Source organism: Habropoda laboriosa, unplaced genomic scaffold, assembly GCF_001263275.1.
Source record: "Habropoda laboriosa isolate 0110345459 unplaced genomic scaffold, ASM126327v1 scaffold175, whole genome shotgun sequence".
Lineage (NCBI taxonomy): Eukaryota > Metazoa > Arthropoda > Insecta > Hymenoptera > Apidae > Habropoda > Habropoda laboriosa.
In genome coordinates, this window is record NW_017100347.1 from 489,878 (window position 1) to 502,171 (window position 12,294).

At 41.8% G+C, this 12,294-nt stretch overlaps 1 protein-coding gene across 1 annotated transcript; it reads left to right on the top strand.

The window, feature by feature from the left end:
• Nucleotides 1–3,861: 3,861 nt before the first annotated feature.
• On the top strand, nucleotides 3,862–11,577 carry LOC108574617 (protein jim lovell-like). Its single transcript, XM_017937236.1, has 2 exons — nucleotides 3,862–4,052; nucleotides 9,561–11,577. The coding sequence occupies exons 1-2, from the start codon at nucleotides 3,862–3,864 to the stop codon at nucleotides 11,575–11,577; spliced, it is 2,208 nt and encodes a 735-aa protein (XP_017792725.1).
• Nucleotides 11,578–12,294: the final 717 nt, after the last annotated feature.

Here is a 12,294-nt window from a genome sequence, read left to right on the forward strand (position 1 = left end):
AGAAACTTGCCAAATTTTATCCACGACGATGACGATCCTCGATCGTCGAACGATCAAGTGCCGTGTGTGTGTGTGTGTTTCTTTTTTTTTGCTTCATGTTATTTTCGTCGTGTGAAAATTAATTGTGTATACATCACACCTGAGTGAAATATGTTCAAGAGGTATATATCGTTGTGGAGGTCGATCGTTGTTCAATCGAGCTCATCTCGATCGCCGCCCGCTAAACACCGGCAGGTCGTTTAAACGAGTGTCTTCATTGAGGGACGAGGGAAATGAGGATGCGAGGTAACAAATTCGTCGGTCCGATTGGTCGTCGTTTACTCGGTTGGTTCGTATTTTAGCATGCTAACCGAGGAGAGACAAGATTCGTTCGTTAAAAAAAAAAATGAACAAAGGCTAGACACCGATCAACGGCGAAACCTTTATCTTCGATATCGCGTAATTTTCACCGATAATTTCTTCGTTCCACGTCGTTCGAGATTCCTCGGATTTTTCACCTGGCTGAATAATTTATCGTCGTAGGCGGCACACCGTGCACTGTCGGTCGAAATCGAGCTGGAACGCTCTGGTAACCAATGCCACCGCGAACCGTGGACGTGGTGTATCAAAAGACGAGTCTCGGCGGAAAAAACGAAGGAAAAGGAGGATAACACGCACCGTAAATTTGTACTTTTTCCGAACACGTGCGAGTTTGACAACAAACTTGCGGCGAGTTTTCGACAGGCGCACAGTGGCGTACCGCGGTTCCGCGAAGCCTCGAGATCCCCCCCGTTCGGCTCTAAGCAAACGAAACTCGGGCAATTTTACTCTTAGACCTCGTTTTTTCACGCGAACTGTCGGGGTAACGTGTATGAATAATAGACGGACTTGGAGAATTTCGCCCACGGAGGGAATCTCTGTGCCCGCGATTTTGCCAGTCGGTGATAGGAACAACCCGAGACACCGCGTATACGACAATTCCATCGGTGCTTCCCTCCGTTGTCATCGTCTCTCCTATGTATAGAGGAGAGGACCTTTCGTGAACTTTGATTTTCACCCTTTGTCTCTCTATGAACCGCTGAAATTTGTATCCTGTTGATGGATTAATTTTCGTTCGAAGCGTTGTTTACCACGTTGCACGACCTTCTTAAGATCCGGCCTAGATTTAGCGACGAATCTCGCAGGGAAGACGAACATTGTCACCCAAAAAGTCGACTTGAATCGCAAACATAAGATACTCGTTCAACGATTTCGCAGATCATCGCACTTGCTTCGAATTTGTACGCTGTTTTTACGCGGCGGAACGAGATCGGAGGATCGTTTTCGTCGATTCTCCGTTTGTTATTCTCCTGCACTGTTCTAATCTCTCGTGTACATATGTTGAAACAAAAATTTGAGGATGTGGATGCCGTATGAATGGGATGCGGTGTTGTTTTCTCGTTCGAGAGAGATGACTTCATTCGTCGCCAGGATAAATGTTTTCTCAAGTTTGTTCCATGGAATAGCGAAATTACTGCAAAACTAAGGGTTAACTTTCGTCGTTTCTTTCCTACGATTTGAATTAATACCTGTGCGTATATCACCCGAAGCATCCACGTTTAATCAATGTTTTCCGCGTGTAAACGACGTCGCATAAATTTTCAAATAGGAGCAATTCTCGTTGTCCGGCCGATAAATCAGCACAGAATTGAAAATGATAAATCTGTTTTTCTTGCGGGCAATAATGTTCAGATGATCATGATATACCTGCACGAGCTTCTCTAGAAAATTACATGCATTACGGCTAAATCGCTGCTCGATTGAATTTAATTTGTCGATAGTTAATGTTCCCCTTTTACGTTCCGCTGAAAACCTTTATTATTAAACGTGTATCTTAACCTCTCCGTTCGTGGAACATCGTTGCTGATTTTTACAAATTGTGCAACTATATTTCTCGCAACCGTGCTTGCATAATTGCCAATTTTTCTGATGATTTATGAAATAACGAGATAAATACAGGCCAGCGTAATTACACGGAAACTTCTGATCTACTTTGCCGCGAAGATTATTCGAAAATTGGCTGGTAATTTGCATCTTATTTCAATTTATCTCGTTCAAAACGCGCGATATTTATCAGAGCATCGTTCTCCGTCTGTCGTAACTTCGAACGATAAATTCGCAGAAAGGTATTAGAAAATTTTCACTAAATAACTATTTCGAAGATGTCGTTTATCGAAAGAATCCGCTGAAGAATATTACACGGCACTTTTCACGTAGACGTGTTTAATACCGACTTGACTTGCTACATTTCCGCTTTTCCAGTGAATGAAACTGGCCGACCTATCTCGATCATAAATTTAGCAAACATCGAGAAACGTAAAGTTAGATCTTGCGCATTGAAAACACGACATTTTCGTCTATTACAGTGCATTAGATCATTATTTAAACAGCGAACATCTCGGTTCTCCCGAAATTTTCACGCTGGAGTCTATATAAAGTTGGAATACAACAGATTTCAATGAAATTTTAATTCACGCTTATTAACGTTTACCTCTCCGTAAAATCACGAAAAAAGGACATGAAGTATTCACCGTATTTCCTCTAAATTCCAGTGTCGTGACACACGCGACACTGATATATTCAATACCTCCAACTTTTCTTCGTAACTGATTTTTCATCCTGATTCTTGCTCAGACAAAATTATCGCTGGTGCATTACTGTTCACGGAATGAAGTAATTGCAACGAATTGGGTGGGCATGTTTACGGTTCCATCAATAGGAAATATCGTACGCTTAATTTCTATCGATGCTTCAAGTCCAGTGACAAATAAAATAGCTAATCTCGATACGGGAGTTTATACTGTTATTAGCCAGAGCTTTTTTTCAAGGGGGAATACCACCCCGAGGCTTGTAAAAGTAGATACAAGTTTGGGAATTTTTTTCGAAGGATGTAAATGCAACTTTCAGCAATAGGTAAAAATGTTACCTATTGGTACCGCCTTAGGGTGGTTTAACCCTTCCAGTGCTGAGTATACTAAATGACAAAACTGGTTGTATCCCTTTTCTTAATGTTCGACCAAATGTTCACACGCAGTGAAGATGAATTTGGCTTGTTAAATGAAACATATTTTCTGTATATTGCATCGCAGTAATTATCGAAACAAATCCGGCAAAGTCGACATTCACAGAGGAATGTAATTTGAAAATTTTGTATCATTGCGACGCGAAAATTGCCTTGTATGATACAAAAGAACGTCTAGCTCTTCGCTAAACGCTACGAGTCACCTTCGTTATTTAAATATTATTAAAAATGCAAGAAAACGAGAGCGCCAATCTTGTCATTCACAAAATACGCTACAATCGCTTCTTTTCTCGTACACTCCACACTCGCTATTTACATAAATAATTAGCACGCTTAAATAGTAACAGACAAACTTCCTCACGCAACAATTCCAACCTCTCCTCTTCTATCCTCTGTCTAATCCAATGCGCCAATTATCCACAATCTTCCTCCCCGATCCTTCTCCGTCTACCTCGAACTGATTTTCGAGACTGTCAACCGCGCTTCGCAGATCACTCATAAATCTCGATTAGAAGGAAAAAGGAAGGAAAAGAAAAGAATACTTCATCGTCCGTGATCGCTCACGATTTCTTCCTCCCCCACCCCCGCGGCGAGAATCTGAGATCACGCACCGAAACTAACCAGCGCAATTTGTCATTTGGCATTTCAGGAGAATAGCCCCGTTCAAGATAGTGTCGAAGAGGTGGCATCGTTCAGGATACGTGTCTGGCCGTGTGTGTGTGCGTGCATGGAAAAGAAAAACGAGCGCAGGACCTCGAGGTACGAAGGAGAACAAGGCGGAGCAAAGTGGCTCCGCTAACGGCACGAACGGCGGTGAAAAAATGTCGAGTGCCGCGGACAGTCCTGATGGGATGGCTTTGCAGTCGCACTACTCCTTACGATGGAACAATCATCAGACGCACATACTTCAGGCCTTCGAGGCATTGCTACACGCGGAGATACTCGTCGATGTGACCCTGGTTTGCGCCGAGACCAGCCTCAGGGCGCACAAGGTCGTCCTTAGTGCCTGCAGGTACGAAACCGTTTTTACACTTTTCTTTTCTCTTCTTATTCGCCCTGCATGTCCTCTATTACGTGGCTGTTCACCTGATGCGCCGAACACTCGTTTTTTCCCCACTGCCCCTCTGGTTGGTTCAACAGCCCACCCCTCTTTATTGTCACGACGATTTGACGACACGTTTGTCGATGCTTCTTGAGTTTGGTTTCTTGTTATCGGGAGGTGTTCGCTGGTGAGTTTTGAGCTTCTGTTGGAGTATCTATCGGTTGATCTGTTTATTCTCTGATTTTCACACCGAGAGCGGTGTACAGGTGTGCTAGAGATTTTTTGGTGCGAGTTAACCCTTTGGACTGCTGGGAACTAGGAAGTTTTCATCTGACACTTTTCGATCTAAGAGTCAGTTGCTTTCTGTTTTAGTACTGTATCGAGTAACAGAAGCTAATTTATTGCAGATTGGTTAGATTTAGTAACCCTCGGTGTTAGAAATTAGAAGGGCAGTTGGGATTAAAATTAATTTTCGTTATTAAAATATGTTTTTTGTTAACAAAATTAGTGGAAGCGTTTAATTTGAATAAATGGTAACATTTGTCAAATTTTCATCCTATGCATCACAGGGGCACGTTTAAGTAGTTTTATTTCTAACTGTTGACACATTATTTATGCTACGTGTTGTGTTAAATTAAAAAATTCAGTTAGAATCGATCCGGCATTCAACGTATTAATATAACTATTTTCGTCGTATCTTGACCAGAATCTCTGCGACGAGTCTGACTTGTTGTTGTGTTGTTATAAGTGAAGGGGTTAATAGTCGTATTGTTACGTTGGTCGAATACTTTGTATTTTATATTTGCAAAGTAAATAATATGGAATGTGAATGTGAAGAGCTTTCGATTATCAGTGAACTAAGGCAGTCGAAGGGTTAAATAGGTTAAAAATCAGTCAAAAATGTATACATTTTGTCAGGATGTAAAATATTTTTTGCTGCGTCGCAGAATTTTAGTAATTAGTTTGTATACGCCGTGAGATTAAAAAAATGTTAAAAATCGTTGTATTAGAGTGTTTGGCTGTTGATTTGTCTTTTTAGAATTCTCTTAACCCCTTCATCGCTGTAGGCGCTTTAAAATGTTCTCGTACGGTGCTGTTCGCGCCTTTCGGCGTACTTTCTCCTTAATTTAATCCTTTGCGCACTTTTTAATTTAATAAGGTAAATTTGGATACGGCTGAAACGGAAGATTTTGCGGCCACGAGCGGACGTCTAGCGCAGCGAAAGGGTTGAGGATACACTTAGGGAGAGAACTGTTAGAAATTCGTAGAAAGATCAAGTAAATCGAGATAGTATTGAAGAAATTGAAAGTCAAAGGACGATATTCATTTTTCACTCCTTCGATCAAAAGTGTCTCTTCTTGATTTTGACAACATTTTGAATTTTTTTAGTTACTCAAAGTAAGAGACGATCATCTTACCTATATTTCGAGATAATATTGAAGAATTTGAAAATTAAAGGACGAGAGTTTGCAATTTTTTACTAAATATGGTTCACATCTTCGATTCAAAAGGTTTCTTCTTGATTTTGACAACATTTTGAATTTTTTTAGTTACTCAAAGTAAGAGACGATCATCTTACCTATATTTCGAGATAATATTGAAGAATTTGATAAGGAAAGGACGAGATTTTTGCAATTCACTCCTTTATCAGTGCATGAGAATTAGATTACGTATCTTTATCAATAATATACATCAAAAACACATTGCTTTATATAATACAAAAGAGAATTAAGTTCCTCGGTAAAAGAAAAATCTACAGGTCATCTTCGTTACTTGAAACTTATTGAAAATGTAAAAAAATGATATAAGTAATTTTCTTGATTACAAAATATAGAGAAAAATTTCCTCTTTTCGTTAAGACTGCAGAACTACTAAATTTCGATAACGTTTTAAAGAAAATTTTTATTTTTTCTTCTACACGCATATTTCTCTGTTTGCACTATTAAATTAAACTATTCGTACATATTTTTTAACAAACTTTTACTATTTCAAATGTAACATAAATAATATCCAAGTTGATATTTACCCTTAAATACACTTAAAGCTGAAAGAAAAAAAAACAGAAAGTATTATCGATCATAAAATAGTGATCAGTAGATTGATATTCATCGTGGTTCTCCATATACAATGGTTTCTTATTAGAAGACTTCCGATTTACATTTGTATTCTGCACCAGTAACCGCGAGAAATGATATGTCTACCAATTTACATAACCACTGTCATATGTTATGCCAATAGAATTAACAAATCATCATTATCTAAAGAAGAAAACCATTCTTCGCATAAAGTTTCTTACTCAGTGATCTTATAAGGTTATCGATCAAAAATTTTCATTCGAAGAACAAGTATAGACATGCTTGTTATTCACAGAAAAGGTTAGAAAAAATGCAGTGAGGGTACAAGCTTTGCAAAAGCACGTGTTCTACATATAGGATGTTCAAAAGGTTGCATGAAACATTTAGGGAAACCGTAAATCTGGTTCTTCGTAAAAACACTCGTAAAAACTATGTAACCTAGTAGAGGAAATGAAATTATGTTCTTGCAACGGCGAACCTAACCTCAGATTAGTGTACGACAGATTGAACGTTAGTCTGAGATTAGCGGAATCAGTGTATCGCGAATTCTCGCTCGTCGCAAATTTCGTTTGTGTTGTATTGGCCTTTACCGAAAGTTACACTGGCATGGATTTTGTAGAAACGTGTTAGATTTCGTGTATGGGCTTAAGAACAGATACAAATTCGTTCAAATTTCTTCTCTTTAACATTATTCACCGATTAGGTTAGTTTTTGTGATAATTTAGACGTTCGTTGTTTGAAATTTATTGAAAATGTAAGGAAATGTTAAATTTTATTTTTATTATCATAAAATATAGAGAAATATTTTATTTTTTCAAATTGACAAATTTAAGAAATTGAACGTCAAAGAATGTCTCAAGGACAGTTTTTAAGTAAATCTACTTTAATACTTTTGTACTGAGAATTCGCTACTATATCGAATTAGACTATATACAATTAGACAGTTCCTTCACGTTTCCATTTGCAAAGAAATTATTTTCATGCAACCATGCAACTTTTGTAAATAACATTTTCGCTTATTACGTGAAATAACAAAGATATTTAATGTGGACAGAGTTTGTGGGACACCCGGTACACAAAAATAATTCAAAGAAACGCAGAATTCTTGTTTCTTATCATTCACAAATTATTTATCGAAGAAACTCATATTTTCTAAGGATTGAAAGAGTGAAAAAAAAGTCTGCCTACTTACATATTTTAGAAACAGTAGGCAGCTCGTTCAAAGTAGACATTCACTTCTAAAAGAACTGTCTTGAAAACAACAGAATAGAATAAATAGAATTAAAATCGGTCACTCTAGAATCACACACTCTCCTTTCATTACCAAGCCAAATCCTACAATATGCTATCATTGCGATATACCGGTTACTGTAAAACACATTCCACTACATTGTCCTAAATTCTCAAGCCAACGAGTTAAGCGTTGTTTATGTCACTCTCTAAAACATAACCTTAACGATCGACAAGCTAAATTTCTAAAAGATATTCGATTGTATCATAACAGCATCTGTTTTCAAGCTATAACTAATGCCCAACAGTTGTCGCTACTGACCTTACGTAGCTGATGCGACAGTAAACTCGTGTATAATAGAAAACAAACTCATACGTGCAGTGGTTAGATTAGGTTAAGTCAGAATTTTCAAAATTTCTCGATTGAGTTACCGTTTAGAAAAAGAAACACGCTTCGTTCACGTTTAACAGTTTGGTAAAGTATTACGCTCTGAAAATCTTCTCAAATGTTAAGTATAGATATAAAGGCATTTATCAAAGTGAAAAACTGAATAGCACGAGTAAACGGTATGATTTGAAATAAAGAAAAAAGATTTCTTCCACGAAGGTACGTTCTTTGCCACGAAATATAATACTTTTCTGTTCATTTGTTCGCGGTTTACTGGTCAGCTGTATTCGAAATAACACAGTAATGCTCTTCTTGCTGTACGGAACATATGACGTAAAAGCGGCCACAAGCGAAAGTCTTGTACCGTCTAGAATCGGTGTCTCACGATCGGTATGAAAACACTAATTCTCGCTCGAACTTTTTGCACGGTGGTTTCTGTCAGTAAATCGAGCTGCACTGTTTTTGCTGCTTGACCAAACTACAACGAAGAACACATGTTTGAGACAACAAATGATTTTCTTTATCATTCGTGTATATACTTCCGCTGCTTTCGTTTCTCAAAACTCCAGTATGGTACATTAATCAACGTCCAACTGTATCCTCCGTTTGTACGTTTTGTATGAATTTTATTACGATTTAGCGTCAAATCGATTTTAAAAGAGAGAGAACAATTCGGTGTTTATTATCACCTTTTACTATTCTCGTTGCAAAAATAGATATTTCGTGCAGGAATTTGAGGTTAACTGTGCAAAACGACACTTGAGACATTTTCTAACCTATAAAAAACTTTTCAAATTTCGAGAGAATTGCAGAAAAGCTGTTACAAGCGTATTTTTGTTTTTCGTTAAAAATTAATTCCTTACAAAATTAAAGAACTAACTGTATTCGTAATGTTAAGTTACTTTCAATTCTAGATACAAATCTTTTGGAACTTTATAGCAATGTCGAACATTATTTTGTGTAAAAAATGTAAATATTATTCTGGTGAATATGATATAGAAAAGAAAAAGTCACATTTATTCCAAATAAACATTTCAACAGAAGTTTGTCAATCTAACAAATTTAATTTAACCGACTGAAAGAAAACATTTGGTAAAATTACAAATTGCAGGAAACTTTAAAGCAGTTCTAAGATTTATTGTAAATACACGCGTAGCTTGTACGGTGTACAAGCACCTTTTTAAGGCTCATGAAGATTGTGCATACTCAATTCTCGTTTCAAGCAGAGGTTGCGTGTCCGATAATAGTGAAGTAAATCAAACATAATCGTTTTATAAGGAACAAAAAAGCGAAAGCTATTTTAAACCGCGTACATTTCTTCGATACTTTCGCCATTTTCTTTTTCATATACAAAGTGTACACTATCACACTCGTTGCTATTACAAAAATATTGCAATAAATGCAACAAATGAAATACGAAAAAAAAAAAAAAACAAGTCTATTCTCAAACATAACGTACCTTCAATCTACGAATCACTTTCACACGTGAAATTCCGCAAAACCAGTTTCACGTCGAAACCCTCGAAGAAAAGTTAAACATATTACTCACATGTGTATATACCTATATTTCTTTCATTTTCATGTTTTACTGTCCATTGCCAAACTGCGAAAACCCCTCTGACCGATGTCTTGTCAACAGATACACACTACCACGACAGCAGCGTTTCTAACGCATTGCATAAGAAAGTATGCAAAGTATAACGATCGTCGGATAAAATATGAATCGTAATACCGGCAGATAATTGGAAGATGCTCGATTAAACTATAGACATTTGTACGTTGCAGTCCGTTCTTCGAGAGGATATTCGCGGAGCATCCCTGCAAGCATCCAGTGATCGTGCTGAAGGACTTCCCCGGTCACGAGGTGGCAGCGCTGATCGACTTTATGTACCGCGGCGAGGTGAGGGTCGGTCGCGAGGAACTTCCAGGACTGATGAGAGCCGCGGAGAGTCTGCAGGTGCGTGGATTAGCGTCGTCGGAACCACGGCCGGCGTCGCCGCCGGAAACGCCGACCGGCGATCTTCTACTCGGCGAGCCGTCGACGCCGGAAGGAGCGAGGCAGGGAACCCCCGAGGAGGACGACAACGCGTCGGAGAGTACCGCGCCGCCGTCCACGCGGGAACCAGCACCGGTCACGACACCTACTATTTTTCACCCAGCGAGGGACCATCGTGATAGGCTGCCGCATATGGGTCACTTGAACTTCGGGATGCGCGAGCTAAGGGAGAGCTGCGGATCGCCGCTTCTACCTCGACGAAAACAGGCACGACCGCGAAGAAGATCCGGCGAATTAGTGCCGCAAGACCTTAGCCGACCCCATCCACCGCCAAGTCTTAGTCCGCCTGTAAGCGGATTAAATCTGACTGGTAGCAGCAGTCAACAACAGTCCCAGCAGCATCAGCAACAACACCAGCAACAGCAACATCATCAACAACCCTCGATGAACTCGCACAACCAGCAACAACAGCAACAAGAGGACATGGCGGAGAATCTGTCGATGAAACGATCGTTATCGCCTACCGGAACCGAGCAGCATCACGTGAAAGCGGAGAGCAGCGAAGCAGCGAGTAGTCCAAGGGGATCACCGTTGACCGGCACAAGTCTGCTGCACCCTGACGGCTCCCTCCAAGATATTCCGTCTGCGGCGGCAGCAGCGGCGGCGGCGGCGGCTGCTGCAGGTTTGCCGGCTATGTCGGCCTTGTCGCTAACGCCACCGCATCATCACAGCGAGTACCTGACGAGCCTGGGCCAACTGGCGGCACAATGGTTGCCGAATCATCCACAGAGCCAACTGCCACTTCCACCTCAGGGTCATCATCCGCGGGAAGGTAGTCCCCACGGGCCGAGTAGAACGCATCCGTATCAGCAGCAACAGCAACAACAGCAACAAGAATCACCGTTAACGCCGCGACGTAGTTCGGTGACGACGATGTTCCCGTTAGACGGTGTCGCGTCGTTAGGCGGTGGACTGTTCCCTCATACAGGCGCGCTCGACAGAGGATCCCTGTTGGCGGATCTTCACGATAGCTTTAAACCGGAAACGCTGCACGGTCTGTTCGGTGCGGCGGGTCTCGGCGGTCATCATCCGGGGAAAAAGCCAAAGAAACACAGAGGCGACGGTGACACGCCGCGCAGATGGGGCGATCACAGTAGTCGCGGTTTACCTGTAGGCAGGCCGAAAGGTCAGCACAGCGCGCCCAGGGGCGGACCGCCCCGATCGTGGACGAACGCCGAGTTGACAGAGGCGTTGCAGCACGTGTGGAACAAGAAGATGACGACGTCGCAGGCAAGCAGGATCTTCGGTATACCGTACAACAGCCTATTGATGTACGTCAGAGGGAAATACGGGAAAAGTTTGAAACTCGAGCAGTTGAGAAGGGACTGCACGGGCGCGACGACTGGCGAGGTAGTAATGAATTCGTTGAACAACAACGTTAAAGCCGTCCAACCGCCCACGCAAATCACCCATCCGCTTGCCGGTTTGCCACCGCATCCGGGCGACGACGGTGGATTTCCTCATCATTCGTTGCTCGGCGGTAACCTGCCGCAAGGATTCTTTCCCGACTTTGCCGCCGCGGCGTTTCCCGTGCCGGTTAGTATGGTCCATTTGCTACCGCCAAGTGAACAGAAGGCGTTCGAACCACCGACGAACCCGAGTAGCGGCAGCGGAGGTGGCGGTGATCTGTCGACAGCGCGAAGCAGTCGGACACCATCGCCTATCGATCATCATCATCACGAGTCGATGCAACCGCAACCACCTCAATCGGCACCGGCGCTACTTCAGCAAAATGGTTCGGATTAGAACAGAATCGTTTTACGCGTGATGTCATAGGTGTGTACGCGCGGTGACACTTGATCATCCTCGTTCAAGGCCCCCCACCCACCCCCACCCCTAATAACAGGTGCGTTGGAGGTGTACCGATTATCATCAAGTCAATCCAACAAACCGACAAATTCCCTTTTAACGATCCCTTCACACACTCGCACACACACGTTTACACACGCGCGCGCGCGCGCGCGCGAAACAAAAAGTATAGAACAGAGAAGAACAACAACACACGAGAACGTAACCTCGATCTTTCCGCGAAATTGTTCTCTTCTCGCAAGACTGACTATCACACCATTTACAGCTCCCGGAGTAAGCTCGACGGACGTTCCCAACCGAACCAAACCAACCCCCCTTCGACCACCCTGTTCAGTCGCCACGATGTCACCACCTTCCCCCATTCGTTCCTATCTTTTCTATATGTTTCTCTCGACTTCCTTTGTCCGTCTTTCTTCGTCAGCAAAAATATTGACGTCACCTCCATTCCAACCATTGCCACCTCTCCCCCACCCCTCCGCACCGCCCCCAATTGTCCGTCAATCGCGAAACGCCAAACTCAGTCGAGCGTGCCGGCGAAATTCTCTCTCTCGAGAAAACCGTCTTCTGATATTCTTCGGCTCGCGTCCTCTTGGTTACATTAGCGGGGCTGCGTCTGGATAGAAGAAGAGTCATCGACGGCGTCTTCTGGTGCTC